This window comes from Liolophura sinensis, chromosome 6 (assembly GCF_032854445.1).
Source record: "Liolophura sinensis isolate JHLJ2023 chromosome 6, CUHK_Ljap_v2, whole genome shotgun sequence".
In the NCBI taxonomy this organism is placed as follows: domain Eukaryota; kingdom Metazoa; phylum Mollusca; class Polyplacophora; order Chitonida; family Chitonidae; genus Liolophura; species Liolophura sinensis.
In genome coordinates, this window is record NC_088300.1 from 67,102,853 (window position 1) to 67,124,695 (window position 21,843).

General features: G+C 38.4%; 1 protein-coding gene across 2 annotated transcripts in view; it reads right to left on the reverse strand.

The window, feature by feature from the left end:
- The window catches only part of LOC135467817 (uncharacterized), a 47,989-nt gene that overhangs the window by 11,714 nt on the left and 14,432 nt on the right, over positions 1-21,843 (reverse strand). For both annotated transcript variants that reach the window (XM_064745693.1, XM_064745691.1), the window contains exon 2: positions 1,097-1,506. In XM_064745693.1, coding sequence (XP_064601763.1) covers positions 1,097-1,506 — 410 coding nt within the window. The remainder of the gene's footprint in view (positions 1-1,096; positions 1,507-21,843) is intronic.

Here is a 21,843-nt window from a genome sequence, read left to right on the forward strand (position 1 = left end):
CCTGGAAATAAATTTTTAAGTTGGTACAGTACATAATGGCAGATAAAAAAAAAAAGTTACAAAAAAGCTACTATGTTATTTACCGGACAGTTTTGTCTTGTACCAAACAGATGACTCCTGTCAAAATACTTCATGTATCTGGTGTAGGAAGCCTGCTTATTTAGCCACCCAACCTGCGAATGGTCATGGATTTCCCCCGAGCTCTGCCCGGTTTCCACCCACCATAATGTTGGCCGCCCACGTATAAAGGAAATTTTCTTGAGAAGGGCGTAAAACACCAATCAAATAAATATTTAGCCACCCTTACGCTAGCTAGCTGCCTGAACTCATTTTATACCCTGTTTTTTTTTCTTGTATTCAAAACTGATAGCTTTGCAGAAAGAAGTTATTAACACGACAGTGTCCCTGCCCTGACAGTCCTCTTTCTTATAAAAATATAAAATTTTAGGAATGACTGTTCAACTTCTCTCTCAATTCTTTAGATTTTTAATTTGACTTGATTGATCAGACTCTCAGGGATAGTCAATCCTTTAGAAGTCAAATACTGGTTAACCAATTTGTTCATAGCCATCCAAGTCAATCCAACACTCACTTTAAACTGATCATCGCAGGGACCGTTTCCGACACATTAATTGACATCAATTACGGTACAAAAAAAGAGAAGGTGACATGCGAAAGAGCTTTCATGTTGTCAACAATCTACGCATATTAAATCCTTATTAGATTTCATTTCCGTCTTTTAACTAAAAGCTTAAAAAAATTTATAATGTCAACATAACCACAACACACATTAAGTCAAGTGCTATTCTGAATCCATGTTGCAGATCTTGTAACAAACCTCATGTGTGTGGCAGGAAAAGCCGGGGGTGGGGGGGTGGGGTGGAGGTGGTTGGGGGGTGTAGTGTCCAGGGTGCGGGTAGGGGAAAGAATAGCATCAGTCTCATTAAATCTCTCATCTGGATATGAACCATCTCAGTTTCAAATCCAGATTACACAGTCCTTCATTTCAAGTCCTGCAATAAAGATATCGAGGGTTAACATCGATAAAATTTAATAAAAGAAATTCATGCATGACAGCATGAGAATTTATACTTACTTGTATAGAACACAGGCTAGGACAATAACTGCCACACCCACAGCAGAACAACATATACAGACGATCACCAGTTTACAAGAATGGCCACAGCTGAGGGAGGAAAGCACTGTAGCCTTGACCAGGTTAGCACCGGGAATGTCAATGTTGCACCGTCGTGCCAAGTGAAATTTTACGTCCCGCCAATGAGGTCCAATACAACTCCAGTTCACTTTTTCCAACAGCTTTCCTTGCGCCCACGGCGGTGGGCAAGGGAATTTCTCCCAGTATCCTAGTATGAGCTCCTTGTCATCATGCGCACTGAAAGGGTTTTCATTTGAAGCGGTTGGGAACTTTTTACAACACTGACTGCGGTGGTTGGGGTCAACTGGGATAGACATCATCCTTTCTCCAGTGTAGCGAGAGGGAAAGTCCTGAAGAGAGGATATAGATGAATTATTGGTCTAAAATAAAGAGGTGAAAGTTACACAAGTATTTTGAAAACTCTCTGTCATACCTTATGAATGATGAAAAGAAATATACATTAAGCAAATCTGAAGTAAAAAGCAGTTATCGGTTTATACATTGCACTCGCTTTCATACATACATCTATCTATAATTACAATGAAAGCTAACAAATCTCATAAACACATCAAATTAAAAGTTTGTTTGGTACCATATGAGTTCCACATACAAGTAAGTTATAAAACAACCTGTGGAAATCAGATAGTATTGCTCTAATATGGTACGACATTCAAGAGATTTGTGGTTGAACTTGCCGAGAATTTAAAGCAAAAATTTGACTTTATTGGGAAATTTAATGTTTGCATAGTTGCTGTTACTAAAAAGTAGAAAATAGAAGTCCCCCAACAACTATAAAACCCAATAGTTGAACTTCACTACAACAATTCTGCTTGACATCTAGTTTATTTTCCTAGACCCAATAAAAACGTTTTTGTGGGGAAAGTTCAGCATTCCAACCTAACCTACACACTACACAGAAAAATGTAGTTGCCAATGTGTTCCACATGTGAAAAACACTGTTGTGGCCAACAACACAATAGTTCTTCTTTCCTTGCAGGTGCCAAGCTTATTACCACATATTACATGATTACAGAGAAAATGAAATTTCTGCACAAACTTGATAAACACGAGGAAGTAATTTGGCAAAGAGGTTTGTGAGGTTGAAAGATAAAAAATTGTGGCATCTTAACATTTAGATTTTTTTTCTGCAAAGCCTATTATATTTGTAATCCTCTGGCTTGAGGTTTAATGTTGTTTTCAAAATTATTTTGGTTATCTTAAAAGGCTAATTCTTTGAATCAGGCTGGTGCCAATATCAACATATATATGGCATTGCCCCACTGGAAATCCATGCCAAAGACACCAGATCTGACTACCACCATGCTAGGAAGCATCAAGATTGTTGACTTTAAGGTTCAAGGCATGACCCTATTTGGGACTGAGGCCCGGGTATATTCTTCCACTCAACCATTACCATGTGGTTCCATCCAATTCTGACATACGAATAACCTCACTGTTGAGTCAGGGACAACTAAAGGTGATTAAATGCCATAGTGTAAGTTGTTTAATCTTTTCTGTGTACATAAATCAACAAGGTCACACTAGTAACTACCACTGCAATCTGGGTGGAAGACTGGTGTACTAGATGACCTTTATCCACCTAGTTACTCCCAGATAGACCAGGGCAAGAAGCAATTGTGGGACCATAAAGCTGGAAACCTTATCAATAAGAACAGCTTAACAAGCCTCTGAAGGGGTTTGCCAAGGAAACAACAACCATCTCTTGGGGTGTGCATCAATAGAACAGCCCTGGATCTGCCAAGACATTAAACTCCCATCTGGCAGATGAGGGGGAGCCAGACTGTAGAATACCTGCTGAGTATCTGCCATTTACCAAGCATCTCATAAGTAGACCACTGGGATAAACTGGTGGCAGAGGCTACAAGTTTGGTATTACTCTTGAAGTCTACCATCATGCAAGTTTCATGACCAAGGCATCACTAGCTGTTCCCTGATCACACACCTTTACATGCCGAACATGCCAGGCTAATTCCTTAACACAACTTCATCTGCACAGTGCCTGTTCTACCAGACTCCCACTGGCTATATTTGCTATTGAGAGTTGTTTATGACTTCTACATTTACTCTGCCATGAAACTTTTGTCTGCATTAGGGAAAAAGATATTCATCATCATTTAAAAATCCTTTCTTTCATTTGCTCATGAAAAATATGATAAATTCCGGTTACGTTTCATTCCACACAGTACCGTTAACGAAATAAAAAAAGCCAAAAAAGAAAATGTATAAAATTAATTTGAATTTAAATCTGCACTTTTCATTTGATCAAAGAAATTCTCTGCTCACATGAGCAGAGACAGAGATAATTTCAAACAATTCTATGGAAAAACTGAGAGATTTATTGGGAATTTATGGTAAAAGTGGGTTTAGTTGAAGGAAGGCTTTTAACTGGTTAAGTGGAGAAGCTGAAAGACATTGGAGTTCACTACTGAAGAGGGACAAGGGCTTAATCGCAGACTAATCACTTAGTCTACTTAAAATTCTGTGGCATAAAACCCAGAGGAACCTTCATACTGCACTCTAAAAAAAAAACAAGGAAATGTCCAAGAACCTAAAAAACAGCATAAAAACCACTGACAGCAGCCAAAAGTAAAGTTTTTGTGTTCAATTTCAGCTTAGCATCACTTTAAATCTTAAACATTCAGCATGTCAAGACAATCGGGTATTTAGAGAATATTGGCAAGGGAACTGAGATAAATGAAACAAGCCTGCGGTCCAAAATGGAATGCATCAATGCAAATAGATACAGTGTTTCTGGTGAGATTGGGTGTACGCAGCAGAACCTTTGGAGTTTGAACCGAGACAGACCCACATGCTACTGACAGAAAGTCAGTGGTATCTCTCGGGACCCATGCATACTATTAAGGCTTGAGCTGATTGGGCAGGGGAGCTGTGAATACAGTTTAATTTTCTCACCAGACAGCTGACCAAACAGACGGAAATGATGAAGGAATCTAATTTCTCATGGCCTGCCATTTGTACTACTGCTGTTATCAGATTAATGTTAGAGCACTGTGGGGTATGGGTCACTCCAGCCACAAACTGGTCAGATTCTGCATGGTCAGGGCCAGGCCTCTAGTGACTCACCCACAGCCTCTTCAGCTTACAACTGATAATCAACTCCATCCCTCTAGTTATATAATTCATTAGATTTCATAGAGTGTGCCTAACATCTGATAAGACCCTATCTTAGTCATTTCTGAGCTCAGATGATTGAGGGTCAAGTCTGCTGAGTTTACCACCAGATGGCATAGGGAATCCAAGGGGACCAGGGATCTGTAGACACAATGGATTACCATTCGAGCCAGGCATAGACAAAACCACTTTACTAGTAACATCCCTCTAACCATCACCACGAAGGAACTGTGAATGTCCAATTTTGTCCATTTTGCAATTTCTGAACAAAATTTTATCACTTTACAGGGCAATAACCAATGCTGATATACATATGGTTTACACACCTGAAACTCCAAAACAGTCAAGAGAAAATCAGGTTTATTTCTGATTTTATCCACAGCTCATGATAAATCCAATTTACTGCTGACTGGACAATTGCATGACATGACTGCTGGCAAGACCTCCATCTTGTGAGTTAGCTAGAATTGTGAAAGCGGGCGTCCAAACATCCTTCTTTTAGAGGCCATTATGTTGGAGTATGGGAGAAAAATTTTCTTTTTCCCCTATGTTTCCTTTTGTTAAAAGTACTTAAACAGGGAGTCCAAATAGCAAATCCAAGTTTTCTATTTCACAAGTCCACTTGGACTCCATACAGATAGTAAGGAAGCAAAAATGCCTTTGATAGTATGACCCTGGAAAAATTTTCATGACCACAGCCTATATACAGCTTAGACACTGTATTTCACATAGTCACACATTTTGCTTGATTCTCACTGATTCATCTGCCTTAGCAGCTTTTTAAAAAGTTTTTTGTGAAGTTTGATTATTGACTTATTGCAAAAACTTAAGTGTTGGTCTAAAGTGTTATTTTAAAGCTTAAAATGTTGATAGTGCATTTTTACAAACCAAAGTTGAAATACAGTACATGCCACCTGCTATCTCCTTCAACAAATGCCAATCAATATCTTAGTATATGACTGCAGTCTTTCCAGTATTAACCCATATAAAGGCATCTCCAACCAATTCCCTGTAACCCTTGATGGAAGTGAACTTGAAAACCTTTCACCAGAACTCTTTGATGTTTTAATGTTTGTCGTCGTTCTAGCCTAAAGATTTCAATTTACATGTCACAGCACCCTTAAGACTGTGAGTGTACAATGAAAAAGTTCTGCAATGTTTGAAAGGCTTATGAAGGCTGATTGATTACAGAAGCCCTTGTCCTCTAGCCCTCAGAGAATCAGGGTGTCTTTCAAGCGCTGATATCAAGTCTTTTACAGCCAATAGTCCTCAGAATAAAGGAAAGCAATGAAGGCATCTCAAAAAACCCAAGTTTACAAACAGCAATCAATAACCGTCTTAAGTGTCACTGAAGAGTTTTGTGTGAAAAAAGGGTAGTTGGAAGTTTAATGCAGGTAAAAAGAAGAAACAGTATCTAAAAGTTGGCTTTTGAAGAAAAAAACGTAAAAATCCTTCAAAATTACGGAGAACTACCAGGAGGGTTTCAGCTGCACATATGTGGCATTTGTGAAGGTGAAAAATTACATTTACAACAATAAAATCTTTCTCCAGAGAAAAGTCAAATTACCTATTGGCAATGTTGAACCTAACCATAATGTGAATAAATGCTTAATAAATCTTGGGAGATTTGGGGGGAAAATTGACCTGAATGGTACTCATACCCTCATACTCCACAAAAGGAGTGAGGGAATTGATTTGACCTGGCACTGTCCAGCCATTCCATGTAAATCACCCTCATGCTGTCAATTCTTGTAAAGCTTTATTCCTCTATGAGTAGTCGCATGATCTGATGCTGCCTTACACCAGGGCATGTAGCAAGTTTGAATAGTGCATGTGGATTAAAATTTCTTCAGAATTCTCCGCATGGAGCAATTCAGAAGAAAACATGGCTGTTGTAACACAAGCTGTCATGCAGTATTATATTAGCTTTCAATACGGTTGTTAAGACGCATGCTGACAATGCAGTCAATAAAAGGCTTGGACATCATGAAAATCTAAACATACCTGTACAATAACATGTAGGCCTACTTTGTCACTATTGGCACACCCGATTAAAGCAGGGTTATTTTGAGGCCTGCACCACACCTGGTATTAATTAGCTGAGCTAGGCACATCACCTAGCTTTAGGATTTATCGCCACTTCAAACCAGCCAGTTCAATGGAGCTTTCTTAAGAGGCTTATAAAACACTTCTCCCTTTAGACATGACGGCCACATGTGCCATCCCTCAACATGTGAAGTATACCATACAGACCCTAATAACTTGTGATATTTAATTGCTTGTACCTATGTTAATGGTACTAATCGAGAAAACAGACCTTTTAGGAACTTTCTGGTTACATATTCTCTTTAAGCTCCAATAACTTGGGATTTGCTATAGTACTCACTATAGTGAAGTTATAATAATCTAGGAAATGAAAATTGTGCACATGTGATCTTTTTAGTCAAACACAAGACCAAATAATTTGTGATTTGTTAATATCAGTTGAAAAAAGTATAATGCAGGAAGTATGTACTGTGTGCACCCACTAATAATTTGTAACTTGTTTGCATTTATATCCAGTAAGGTAATCAATGGGAAATAGAAGTACATGTAGATCTATAGTAAATCTGCAAAATTTATCATACAATAGAAAAAAAAAGAATGATCTTTTCTGGCAACATATGAGTATGCATAAAGAAAAAAACAAAGAAAGAAAAATGCTAAGCATTTATCAAACAAAGAATACTTTTAACCACTTGTTGTAGTGGTAATTTACTCAGCAGCAATTCCACTTGAGAATGCTATGTTTAGGTGCACTTCAGAATAATATTTCTTTAAGTTGCACAGCTTTTAACTGAAGCCAAGTCTATAATAGACAGCTGCTCTAGTTCCTTTCTCCACAGAAAAGTACATGAGTATTTATTAAGGAAGAACTCCTTGAGTTTTTTTTGCTGCACGAAGTTGTGGTTGTTAATTCTAGCTATCCTAAACAAAAATAGTCATCATATTTTTATTAAATTTGATTTTTATTCAAAAACTTTTATACTTCATTCTCCTTGCCCATATTGTTTTTAACCTTGCTGCGAGATAAGGTGGTACAGTACCTGTAGATGGAACAGCCATTACTACTGGAAACTAACAAAAACTAATGAAACTAATGAAGCTGTTGCAGTTTACAGGCATACCACTAGCTCACCACGAATACACCTGCAGCAGGCTTCTAGAATTTATATTATTTACCTAGCTAGCATTCAAATTCTGTGGATGTACATGTAGAATTCTTAAGTGACGATCACTCAAATTAGCGTTTTTTAGTGTTTGTCAGTCATTCCACTGGTGTGTCCTTGTGGCTTATTACTGGTAGGCAAGTAGCTTGTTACTGGAAGACTTTTCTTAGGGTCCTGCTACTAAAAGGCTTGTGGCTGGCTATGGCAGGCTAATGGCTTGCTGTTGGAAAGCTTGAGGTTTACTGTTACTGGCAAGCTAGTAGTGTGCTACTGGAGGGTTATTGGCTTGTTACTGACAGGCTAGTGGCTTGTCACTGGTTGGCTAGTGGCTTGCAACTGGTGGGTGAGTGCTTTGCAAAATTGATAGGCTAGTTCCTAAAATTGATACACAGCTACTTGTACTTGCGAACGCCTGTGCTGTAAAATTCTCATTTATTAGCCAGATAGTGGTATTCATCCTCTGAGTGCTACAGCAATGAAGGATGTGCATGTATCTGGAACAGCCATGAGGGATGTACCAGGACCAGTGAGGGCATCCACAGGAAGCAGTAGTGCGGTGTTTATGTAACATACGGAACTTATAAAGCTGAAGCCAGTGCAGCAGACTTCCCACAGTGATAAACCTGTCAAAATTAGCCCTTGGAAAAACAGACATTAGCCTGGGAGAAAATAATCCCACCGTGCACCTGTTGCCTGGCTATAGCTGGAAAGATGATCTTGTGTTAAGTCTATCTTTAAACTTTGATTCACCTCTCAAAAAGCTCTTGTCATTCATATCTTACATACAAATCCTTTGGTATCTGCTACATGGTCTTGTTTATGTTTTTAAAATTAGATTTATGTTGCAGAAGGTCAAAATCATTCGTGCTTTATGATATGGTATTCCTCAACTATCTTCCACTGGCTTCCATGGCTCAGTTGGTGGAGCAGTTGGTAGAGCGTCTGATTCGAGGCCGGTAGATCCAGGGTCAATCCTGGGTTGTCTCACACATAAGACTTTAAAAGAGGAAGTTGTAACTTCCCCGTTTAGTGTTCAGCATTAGGAGGATAGTGCCATGATTGGTTGACCCGTATCAGTGCAATGGCTCTGGTTCCTAGGGCAAGTCATCTCCGTGAAGCAGCACTAGATAAAAGAGCGGTGGAAATCCGTCCTGCAACAAGGAGGTACATTACATACACCCTAAAGGATTCCTTTGTCGTAATATGACTGAAAAATTGTTGAGCACAACGTTAAACCTCGAGCTCTCACTCACTCACTTAAATGACAATTAAAGCGTTATTGGCTGTTTATCAAATTGTTTTGCATCTGGCATTTGTCCAATGCCAACTTTTTCCTCCCTCACTCAACTATCTTCCTTGGTGGGGCTATAGTCACACAGAAGGATGCATTTGTACCTCCTCTCCACAGTACATCTACCCTAATTCCTCAACATTTTCGCATATCAAAGAGCAACTTTCAATGCAATTTATGCACACTTTAATCTGATTATGGAGACAAATCTACATTCGTTGAATTGGCCAATTTCAGGGAGTCACAAAAAGTATAATTTTATCAGTCTACACCGAGACTGATGGAATAATGCCTTCAGAATATGCTTGAACAAACACCTTGCAAACATGCAAAAAAGTTAAAGAATTACAGTAATATTGAAAAAGAACAGCCAAGATCATATTTGTTACATCATTTTAAATATCTGAAATCCAACAGATCCCATTTCTCTTTAACATATCACCACCACTATATCAGGTTACAGACTGACCTGAGTAATTGCAAGAAATGGAGGCTATAGGGGTAAATTCAATGTTGAGTATCATATTAACTGCTTCCTTACAACCTTAACACTAACAGTAGTATAATACAAGGTTGTCAGCATTCAAACAAGGAGGGTAATTAAGTGTGAGTGAGTTTGGTCATAATGTGAAATGTCAGGGCATCTGGAGAAAGCCTGTTCTATAACCATTTATAGCAGGATGACATTCCCACTAGGGTCAGCCATGTGTCCACTGCAGGAAGTAAGCAGTAGTGGGTCAGCTAACAATTAACATTCCTCATACCTCACATACAGCATCTAGCACCTCAAGGAGGCAGCAACTGGTTAAAGCTGTTAACAATCTGTTTACATCTTTGCAATCACTTCCAAAGTACATATGTACATGTAGGTGCACTGCGTCTTCAATTGCAGGCTTTGGAAAAAGAGTACACAACGATAAATTATCTCTCATGATAATGATAATCTAGATCCTATTACAATAATCTAGTTTTCATAGTCTTAATTTATATCTTAAAATGATAATCTATCTCTTACAATACAATGATAATCAGGTCTTACAATGATAATCTAGGTCTTACAGCACAATCTTGCTGTTACAACAATTTACCTTAATACAATGATAGATAATATAATTGTGGTAATTATCAAACATTTGTGTTTACATTATCAAATGGGTAAACCAGTGTTATTAACTTCAAAAGCTCATAAATGAGGTATTATCACTAAGGATATAACAGCATACATCTACCCCTACCACAGTATCTTCAAATGACAATTATTTACACTGGCCCAGATAGCACAGTTGGTAGAGTGTCCGCTTTGGGAGCAGTAGATCCAGGATCAATCCTGGGTGGAGTCACACTTAAGTCGCACCTGAATGCTTGTCGTTCAGAAGGGGATAGTACAACGGCTGGTTGACCCGTATCAGTATAATGGACTGGCCGGGGTGGCTTACTTGCCTCCGGTAAATTGTCTCAGTGAAGCAGCATTAGATAAAAGAGTGGTGGAATTCCGTCCTGCAACAAGGAGGTACATTACACATACCCTACGGATTCCTTCATCATCGTATGACTGAAAAATTGTTGAGCACTATGTAAAACCCCAAGTATTATGGTGTGTGGATACCAGGCAGAGCCCAGGGGAAAACCCACGACCATCCGCAGGTTGCCGGCAGACCTTCCCACGTACGGCCGGAGAGGAAGCCAGCATGAGCTGGACTTGAACTCACAATGACCGCATTGGTGAGAAGCTCCTGGGTCACTACACTGCGCTAGCACGCTAACCGACTGAGCCACGGAGGCCCCCAAATGACAATAAAAGCGTTGAATTATTGTCTGTTTATCAAATTGTTTTGCATCTGACATTTGTCCAATGCCAGCTTTTTCCTGCTCATAATCAAACATAAAGCTTTACTCATAGATTTACTTGTATCTGTATGTAACAGATATAACCTTTGAAGTACAAAAAAAGATAAGGTTTCATAACTGACAAAGGCGGAATACAATAATAGATGAATGTGCCAGTTATAGATCTTATCTCACAAGCTATTAGGAAAATGTAATATGAGAACTTCTTAGATTTATCAATTCATCTTAATTCTCCTTTTATATACAATGGACAATTATGTAATCTAAGTAAGAAGCAATTTATGTAAAACTACAATAGCAGACACCATTCATTCCAAATAAACCGCTGACAAAGGCTTAAACTTTGAAGTATTATATAACCAAATGAGCATTAATGTAGTCACGGGGGTGCATTTTTGATTATAAATTCATAAATACACACGTCATAACATTGCATGAAAATAACAATAACTGATTTCCATATATCAACCATGCAATGTACTGCATCAGGCCTATAATCAATCAAGAGAGCGGCTTTGTTTTTATATGTCATTCATAAGGCCAAACATTTGTTCATTTTAGAATAATCGTAGAGAGAATGAGCCAAGATCCTGTTTCCTGTAATTATTGAATTGACTCGATTCACAAGAGGCCCTTTGTGTCTAACTGTTACATCATGGAATCCATTATATGCCATTAGCAAAGAGTGGGGTGTAAACAGTGCTGGAAGTCTGTGCCAGGCAGGGTCTGTAACGGTGGTAAGGTGGAGAATGCCTACATCATTTATACATACAGCTATTATTACATCTAGACACAAGGTCAAGGCTGACTTCCATCTGAGGTTACATGTATACTGACCAAGGCACGCCATTAGTGTTGCATGTACAGTATACCTTAGTTGTACCAGTACAGTATACATATCGTCATTATATATAAACAGTAAAAATCATGGTATCGGAATTGAATCAGGCCATTTATATCATTACCATGAAGTCGCTAAAAGTTCAATCAGCTAAGTGCAGGTTTTAAGTTCAAATGTTTTATGGTGCAATGCTGTATCATATAACGATGTTATGAATTTCTACATATGCAAGTTAAATCTGAAAGTTTCAGAAGAAGTATGGAATTTGGTCAACATTAATTTCAAAGTTCAAAGGTTTTATCGGATACACTTTATGGAATAGTTTTAGCCATTCTTTCATGCAAAGTTAAAAAGAAAGAAAAATGTCTTTCTTGTTCTCATAATTTCTCCTTTATAATGGTCATGCCATGAATTTTTTTTTAAACAAAGTAAATAAATTTAGATTTATTTGCCTGAAAATGACAACATTTTAATGAACTACTGATGATGTTCATTTGGCCTCAAGGCTAAAACTATATGTTCATTTAGCCCTTCAAGATGTAGTGCATTAGAACATGGGCGTGTGCATGGGTAATGATTGACAGCTCCATGCCTGGGGCACAAAGATAATGGATCTCAAATCTGAAGGATCGATACATTATCAGATAATGGCAAACATACATTTCTTAACAATAATTCATGACATGTTTACATAAGAATAGCTTGCTTGGTTATACTTACTCATTTTCAAAATAAAAAATACACAAATATACTGAACGAAATATATATATATACCAAGATATTTTGGATGCCATTAGACAGGTGAATGTTCCAATAAATACATCAGATATTCTTGTGCCACTTACACTAATTGATTTCAAGTGCACATACCAGGCCAAATTTTTTGTACAAAGAAAATAAACTTTGGTGGATTTGTCCAAATGTGCATATTTATGGTGGTGCCATTTCCCTTTGTGTATTGAGCTGGAATCTGAGCGGACAACAAATCCTTATCATGTGAAAGTGCCAAAAACAGTAAAAATGCATTAGATCAAAAGTCCATCGCTTGTTCAGTTTTATTATTGTTGAGAGACCAACATTACACTGGTAATACTCAACTCCTGTACACTTACCTCCGTATCCCTAACATAGCCTCAACAACAAATCACTTTACACATGTCAAGCAGCCACACTTGAACACAGTGCCAGTGTTGACAGGAATTGGCAAATCTCTGACAACACCGTTATCACTGATATCATGGGCTGGGCGGGGCCACATGTGGCTGCCATATGTTAACAGCTACACCATTATTCAAGCTTTATTGGCCATTATTTATAGGGTAGATGATTGTTATTGCCTTCTATGGTTCAGAATTTAAGAACGAGGTAATTAGGTGCCGAGTGTTTCCATTATGTTCATGTAAGGCATTGGAGTGGTTTTGCTTTTAGGAGAGGTCCTGGTAATAAAAGGAGATATTCTGACCAGTTTTATCCTGGAAAATGTTAACAGCTGAGGTTTGTGACATTTTATAGAACTGCAGCTTTTAACCCTGGTCACAAAGGCATAAAAGACCATTAAACCTTTTTCTGGTGTATGCAGGCATTGTTTGTCTGGTGGATTGGTTTCAAACTTCACAAATTTCACTTATCGGTGGAAAAGTTTGTCAGTTATTTGCTGATGATTGATAGTTTTCTCCACGTACTTCAGGTTTCCTCCACTTATAAAACCAATTGCCTACATGTACAAGATAACATGTGCAAATTCATAACAGTTGTGACATCAGGCTGAAAGAGGATGTCATCTTGCACCTAGGCACCTTGGAATGGAATGACTCATACTGACAGGTAGGGCGTCAAAAATCTGACCCACAGACATTAATTCATTGCAGACAAACATTAAGGACAAAACACCAGTACCACACATACATCCAGGACACAACACCAGTACCACATATACATCCAGGACACAACATCAGTACCACATAGACATCCAGGACACAACACCAGTACCACGTATACATCCAGGACACAACACCAGTACCACATATACATCCAGGACACAACACAGTACCACATATACATCCAGGACACAACACCAGTACCATATATACATCCTTGACGCAACACCAGTACCACATATGCATACAGGACACAACACCAGTACCATATATACATGCTTGACGCAACACCAGTACCACATACAATGAGCTGTAAAAACAACAAAGCAATAGCTTTAAAAAGCTTAAATTCTCATACCCAATTAGCCCCATCATAATTTAATAAACCTTTTAGAATTCTTTTGGAAGTATTATTTGATGGAGTTTAATACTGGCACTGTCAGTAACACATAATCATTAAAAAGAATCATATATACTTTATTAATTATAATCTCAGGCTTTGTAACTGTGGGAGTTTTCAATAAAGATCATTAAACATCAAACAATGTATTATAAAACTTTCCAGTGACTTATGTATTTGCGTCTTCTTGACATTTACATATTAATAAAACATCTCTTAATAGTCTTGAACCACAGATAATCAATACAGCGACTGATATAATTGCTTTTCCTGAATCATTAAGCCCAGTACAAAGCTAAAAAGTCATTAAATCATGTGCATGTCCCACTATTAATAAAGAAAGAGACTGAATATCAACTAGCATTGCAAATTTATACTTGCAAGAACAATCCCCTTAAGCCAGTGTAACTGAACAGAAATTAATATATTATCGTTTTTAATATTCAAATATGTTAAGAATATTCCATCTGACATTAGCCATATCATTAGCTGGTGCATATTTAGAAATCTCTGGGCCGACTGCCTGGAAGTCATAAAATAATTAGGTTTCTCTTTTTCAAATTACAGTATGCCTGAGGTCTATGTCCACACATGTACCCCAAATCCTCGAAAAATTTGATGACAGACATATAATGCAGATCTTCGAATATTAGAGAATGTACATACCTTAATTCTTCTCATTTTGCGACATACATGTATATTAGTAATGTTGAAAGTAGAATATTACATTTCTTTACCGGCCTTTTGGAGAAGTAAAGATTTGAGTACGTTGTATATTAGATAGTCTAACCATGTGAGAAAAAAGAAACTCAATAGCATTCCTGCTACAATTACAAAATGGCTAAAATGAATGTAGACCATGTGTCCCAAAACTTTGAAAGTAGGTATTTTATAATTTCTCTGAAGTTAAAATTTGCAATTACATGAGCAATACATCTCCATCTTCACAACCATAAGAGCTGGTGGCATGGAAAGAGAACTTTAAAAGTATTGTAGTGCTATTGCTTGCAATTGACATAAGTCCTTTTTATCTTTCTAAAAAAAATGAAAAAAATAATTAAACTACAAGAATTGCTCTTTATTGCTTCATGTTCATTGCTTAAACACACACTACACTTAACACAGGCATGCTTAACAGTAAACACAGTTAAAACTGGGTAAAGTCAGGCAAATTTCCTGGTGTACAGCCTTTGGTTCCCCACTTTGGTTTTTCTTCAAATCAGTGTCTCTCACACACCCTGATTTTCTGGTGCAAAAAAAGCCACCAAACAAATTAGACTTGTGATTGGTATTGATTGCTCAAGTAATTGCATCCCAAATGGTCAAGAGATCTCGGCAGGCTTTCTCTGACAAGTCAATCATGCTAGGTTCCAGCACCCCTCCCGAAGCCCCTGGTGCCCTCCCCTACATAGCCCCCGTGAGCAAGGACCAAATATCATACTCAATCAATAATAGACATTAATCCTTTCACACCCAGTCAATGATTGCCCGAGTAGGTAGGGTTCGAGATAATCACAGGCACTCTAAAGAACAGGTCTCCCAGTCCAAATAGAGCTGACTGTTAAAGTCCAGGCTATTGTCTTGTGTAAATAGGACAGGAAAATTTGTGCCTGTGGGCAATGGGAAATAACTGTTCTAAAGTCCAAGAAAAAAAAACATGCCCCAGACAAGGCTAGTGTTAACAACATTGAAATCAACACTTCTGCGTCATTACATCTTCAATTATCCCCCATTATGTATTGTGTGTCTGAGCATCACAAGTTTGTGTGTGAACCATTATGGATGGGTTCAATCAATAACAAACTTGCACTTAGCAGGTGATATAGTGTCTCGGTGCATCCGCAGGGTTGTTAATGCTGGCTAGAGTACTGGTATTTTCAGTCAAACAAACCTTGCACTCAAACCTTTACAAGATGCATGCATGGACAAAACAGTCTTTCTCTGACATACTAACAAAGATCTTTCTTGCCTTCTATCATTAGGCTCCCATATATAGGATGTAAACCTTCTTGAATTTATTCTGCTTGGGGAGCCGGTAGATCAAGGGTCAATACTGGGTCGGGTCACACCTGTGACCTTAAAACAGGAAGTTGTAACTTTCTTGCTTGGCGTTCAGAATGAAGGGGATAGAGCAATGACTGGTTGACCTGTATCAGTATAATGGCTCAGGTTGGGGGCCTTACTTGTCTTCGGTAAACCGGTGCTGCTTCACTGTCAGTGAAGCAGCACTAGATAAAAAGTGTTGGAAATTCGCCCTGCAACTAGGAGGCACATTACATGGACTCGAAGGACTCCTTCATTGTCCTATGACTGAAAAATTGTTAAGTACAACGTTAAACCCCAGGCATTCACTCACTTGCTCTTTTATTGATTTAGATGCACAATGCTTAATTATGTTTTATGCAATGCAAGAGAAGCACATGTTAGTTGGCTGTACATATGCTTATATTTTTTGAGGGGTTATTTTAAAATGTACAGTAGATTTCCAGTATACAGAATACAACCTCCGTCTGAAAAAGATAGGTTCATCTATACTACATGTATTAAAAACGCATTTCTTCCTTCACAAACAACTTTAGCTGCTGGTGGCTCTGTATACAATAGCAAAATAATCACTAGTTACATTTATTATGAAGAATTATAAACGAGTGGCTCAAACTAACAGCATTATGACAATACTGCATTTATAATATTGTTATTTTAGAGTTACTCTTTCTGGGTTTAGCACACATTCTAGTGCTGAAAATTGGTTTAGACCACTCTGGGTTTTGAACCGGAGAGCTCACAGTCAGGTTATTAGTTTATTTGGTGTCATACGCCATACTCAAGAATATTTCACTTACACGACAGCACCAGCACAAGAGTGCATGGAATCCGGGCAGAGCCCGGAGGAAACCCACAAACATCTGCAGGTTGCTGGCAGACCTTCCCACATACAGTCAGGTAATTAGAGTAATTGCCAGTTAACATACAACTTTCAAAACTATATACAAATGATAAAGTTCTCTATCAAAATTCATCTTAGTGCTCCTTAGGGCAATTATTATTTATGTCCCGATAATAAAAAAGACTTTCGAGATATCATGTCAGACTGCAACCATCAGTTAACTATTAAGGAATTTCCTTTCTATTGGAAACTCTTATTTTATTGAAATATCCAATATGAGGTGTTACAAGATTAAGTTCCCTATTCAGACCTTTAAGCAGCTGTTTACAAAATATCATGTTATTTATTATCATTGTTTTTTTATGTCCAGTCCGTCTGTAAGTAAACCATGCACATAATCCTGTTATCAGAAAGCCTTACCCACTATAACAGAGTGCCTGACATTTATCACTGATAGCTGCAGACCATTAAATCTGCCATAAACTGTACCAGAGCTCTGCACCAAGATAAGGTGATGAAACAACATGCCGTGCTGTTGAACTTATCTGTGCATCCCCAACCCACAGGAATTTCCCCTCTATCCCCCCCCCCCCTCCCCCACCACCACCAACACACAGAATCACCACCACAAGCCTTATGTAATACCTACCTAGCCGCAGGCTCAATGCACTGGACACTGGTCCAGAAAACATACTTTATGCAAGTCTTCAACCTTTTTGCATGTTTGCAAGCTGTTTATTCAAGCATGTGAAAGCATTATTCTGCGATGAGTGACAAAACTATACTTTTTGTGAAGACATGAAATTGGCCAATCCAACCATTGTAGTTTGTCCCAAAAATCAAATTAAAAATATGCATAGATTGCACTGAAAGTTGCTCTTTCATATGCGACATTAGGTAGCGCTATGAGAAATGAGAAATGTGGATTTACATGCTGTAGTTCTTCTTCGCTGATATGTATTATTAAAACTGATATGTACATAAGGCCTAAATTTATCCCTCCTAGTTAGCACTGAGATATGTAATGTAGGCCTACACAGTGACATTTCTTTGTACAGAACAAATCAGAGCTTTATCTTAATTAGAAGTTTTCATCCTGAAAGAAAACCGGAGATAGCTGACTAATTGGTATCATATGAATAGCTGTTTATTTTTTAGCCCCAATACACAGTCAGTGAGGCTTGGAGATTACCATATATCATATATATGTATATATATATATATATCAGTATACAGATTACCCTCGGCAGGAAACATCAGTATTGTTTCAGCAAATATCCTAATAAACTTGGCCAGGCACATCTATAATCAGAACAAGATCATCATCATTCATTATACCGGAGTAAGACAGTACAGCCCGGGTTAGAATGATCTAAGGCATCAGAAAAACTCAGACCAAGCTGTCCATTTTTGTGACAGACATCCAATGGCTTAAGGCAATACAGATCGGAGATTTCACAAATTGGCATATCACATAAACATGTGTAGCAATCAAGCATGCTGTTAATGGTGCGACAGCTCTGGACCACTTTACAAATTTCTTCATAAACTAGAAGTCAATGGCGTCGAGATAACGCTACGCGCTCTGTGATCGTAGGCACAGGTCATGTTAAAGCTAAATTGAGAGCGACATAACGCGTCGATAAAATCAATCTATTGACTAAGCATGTAAAGGTTATGTCGGAATGATTGCGCAGCAGTAATGTATACTCTGCTGATCCCGCTGCCGAATCGGCGGCCGCTCTTTTGTACAGTGTCATCCTCCCTCAATCCCGCCCCCACTGCCACAGATTTCTAAGGTCACCTCAGAGGGGCCCAGATCAATATCTACCCAATTGCTTGCGCAAGCGATATGTTCTCTGAAGTTCCGCTATATACACTTTGAAGTGAGCTCTAAATCCAATCCTTTATAATCACCTGATCAAATGAACAGGTAATTAAATGGTGGGCTGTTGGTTCTCAACTGCATGTGCCCGATGTACCTCTACCAACATCATCTACATTTACCACATCAAAAACATCAAAGGAAAGGATTTCAAAGGGGAGCTCTTCAACAGGGAGGGCGAAAAGCAACAAGCGCCCAACAGAGCACCATTCACTGGGCAATTCTTCAAAGTCACAAGGGCCTTGTTCAGGAGGTCGAAATAGTGTGATAATCATTTGAACAAGCACTTGTCTAAATTATACATGCTTAAATTCACACATCGTTCAATATACTCAGCTATTAATTGCATCTCTCCGGACAGTGCACATACATGTATAGTATATGGAGGGTGAATGTATCTATGTTACATTTATTCAACATTGAGGATGCTGCATCCCTTGTAACAATGCAATATGCAACAGAACAATATATGCACATAGATGGACAGTCAATAAATATGACTCAAAAATCAATTTAATTTGACAGGTAAATCACTTGACACCATAACATGCATACCTTAATGGCACATATGACTTATTGCTCAATAGAAGTTAAGAAATACAATACACCATCACTTAATAATACTAGTATGTGTGGCAATGTACAGTTTGAGTCTCGCAATATTGCACAAACTTTAAATAATCAAACAATGTTCTACTGATATAAGATGAAACTGTTTGGTGCTTTGAGAAGAACTTATTGCTGATGATGAAGATTAGCTCTCAGGAGTTCACGTGTATTTATCTCCCTAACAATAAGTTGCTGCAGCACAAAGAATAAATATTGTCCTGAAATGAATAGACTTTTTTTTATCACACAAACACTTCTGCCTTAGGCCTTACTGCACACAGCTTATTACAGATCATGAATCCGAGACACAAACTGACAAATGCACATATCTGGCACCGACAGCTGCAGATGATATGCGCCTTTGGACAGTCCATTTTGCAGCCAAATGAACATAAAAGGTGGGGTGGGAACTGGGGTGGGGAAATGGGGGTGAGGGCGATAAGGTTGAGGTGTATACATACTGGTGGCAACTCTTTCGGATCAATTGTAATTGGCTACAGGAGAAAAAAGCAAAATTAAGCTCTCAATCTTCGCCTAAAAATCACATTATATAAAATTCAATTTCCAGAAAACGGTTGGGCTGGTTTTTCCCTGTTGATGAGATGGTGTGTACTTTTTTGTGAGGAAGGATCATGATTTGAAGCGGCCTTCTCTACCCATGATACATCTGCCCTATAACATCAGGGGAGTTCAACCACGGATTTCATCTGCATAATGCAGTTTTTCCTTAGCTGAACTCTAGCTGCCCTGATTTGAAAATGAAATCCTTAAGGAAGAAAAATCAATCCGTAAAATATACTGACAAATGATTCATGTGGATAAAGAGCCCAGCTGGTTCGAAGCTCTGTATTGTAGTGTCATCTTCCCAGAAGCAGTGAGTATAGGCAAGGCTGCAATGGTGCTGATATTTTCAGATTTCATTAAAATCCACTTACACACCATACCCTGACTGCCATAGCTTCAAATCAATAAAACTATAATTTTGTTTCCCCTGTGTAACCGCCAAGCGTAAAATCTGAATTTGGCCATCGACAAGGGCCTGGCAAGCTAGTAATTTGATAGATTGGGGATTAATCGCCCAATGGTTGTTATGGAACAGAAGAATCTACATAACACTGACTCTACAAGTAAATTGGATCCAACGCACTGCTAATCTTGGGAAATCAATTAAAGACGTCAAAGAAAAAGCGACCCGTTCGGTGTGATTTGCCGAGATGTAACGATGACAAAGGGTGATCTAGATTTTATAAGTTTTATAGTTGGTATAAATCTCCCCCATAGCCCCCCACCCCCCTCCCCACCCCCACAGAAAATGGTCTGCAAATTCTATCTGAAGACTGCCTCTATGAGTTTGATAATCCATGCGTAAATTTCCTTTGATATGAGAGACTGGTGTTGAGTGGTAAAACACCAGACTATGAACTCTCTGGCAAGTTAATGGATTGAGCAATGTCCACAAGAGGCTTTACAAATCTTCAAAAGTGCTCCACTTAACAGGGGAATTTAATTTACAAAACCAAGAACCAAGCAAAATTCTGTCGTGTGTGAAAATGTTCTGGGGTGTAAAACAAAGACAAACTGATCATCCCTCAAATGCATTTATCCTGAAATGTGGTGAAAGACTTTAAAACTCAGAAGAAAAAAAAAAAAAAAAAAAAAAGAAGAAGATAAGGAAAAAAATAAAGGTCTTTCCACTCAGCCATCACTTCATTTTTCTAATTTGAATACCCCTTTTCTACAAACAAATCTTAAAAAATAGGCCTGTCTTTTTAAGTATTTATCCCAGACAATTAGAAAAAGGGACAGGAAAACTATCAGTCTGTTAAACGAAACCTTGTACTGTATATTCTGTTCACACGACCCATGTGCATTAAATAAACACTTCTCAGCAGTCCTCTCCAGTGGGTCCAAGCATCATGTCATAAACTACTGAAACTAGCCCATTGTTTCAACATGCCCTCCATGGTAATGTTATACACACAGAAGGTTAGTGTTCCACTATTGTTTAATGAAACAAGGCCACAAGGACTTCAGCCACCTTTAATAATTACACATTGTTTAACAATGTCTCTAAACACCAGATCTGTTTGTAGTGCAAACACTGTAGCATGTCTGATAGACATTAGGCAGCAATAACAGATACTGGTTTCAATATTTACACACTAATGTTGTCACAGATAACACTTTTTTGCACTCTAATTCAACAGAATGATATTATGTTTCACTCTGTTACAACAAACTTGATACATGCCATGAATACAATGGTTTTTTACTTTTACCCACCAGGATCCAATAGGCAGGATTTGCTTTATTTGTCTTTTGTGACGTTTTTGGAGTGGTTTGCAATCATCAGTTTTGTCTTGACAAGCCTACGCCCCCATTCTTTCACAGGGCTTGGCATTTTAAGCACCAAGACTGTGGCCATGCCCTGTAGACACAACATTTTGAGCGTTTCAGTGCAGTCTGAAGATCACAGCATACTGTGACATATCACACAATTCTTCACAGCACACCACAAAGGCCTGACTGCCTGTTGGTATCTACCTTTTCACTGTCAGGGTGTGTTGGTGTCAGTGGGGAGGGTAAACAGATCATGGACTGGCCTAAATGCCACATGGATCTGTCTAGCCTCACATCAGCAACCTATTAACAGTCTCAAACAAGGCAACGGTGTCAAAACACGACCA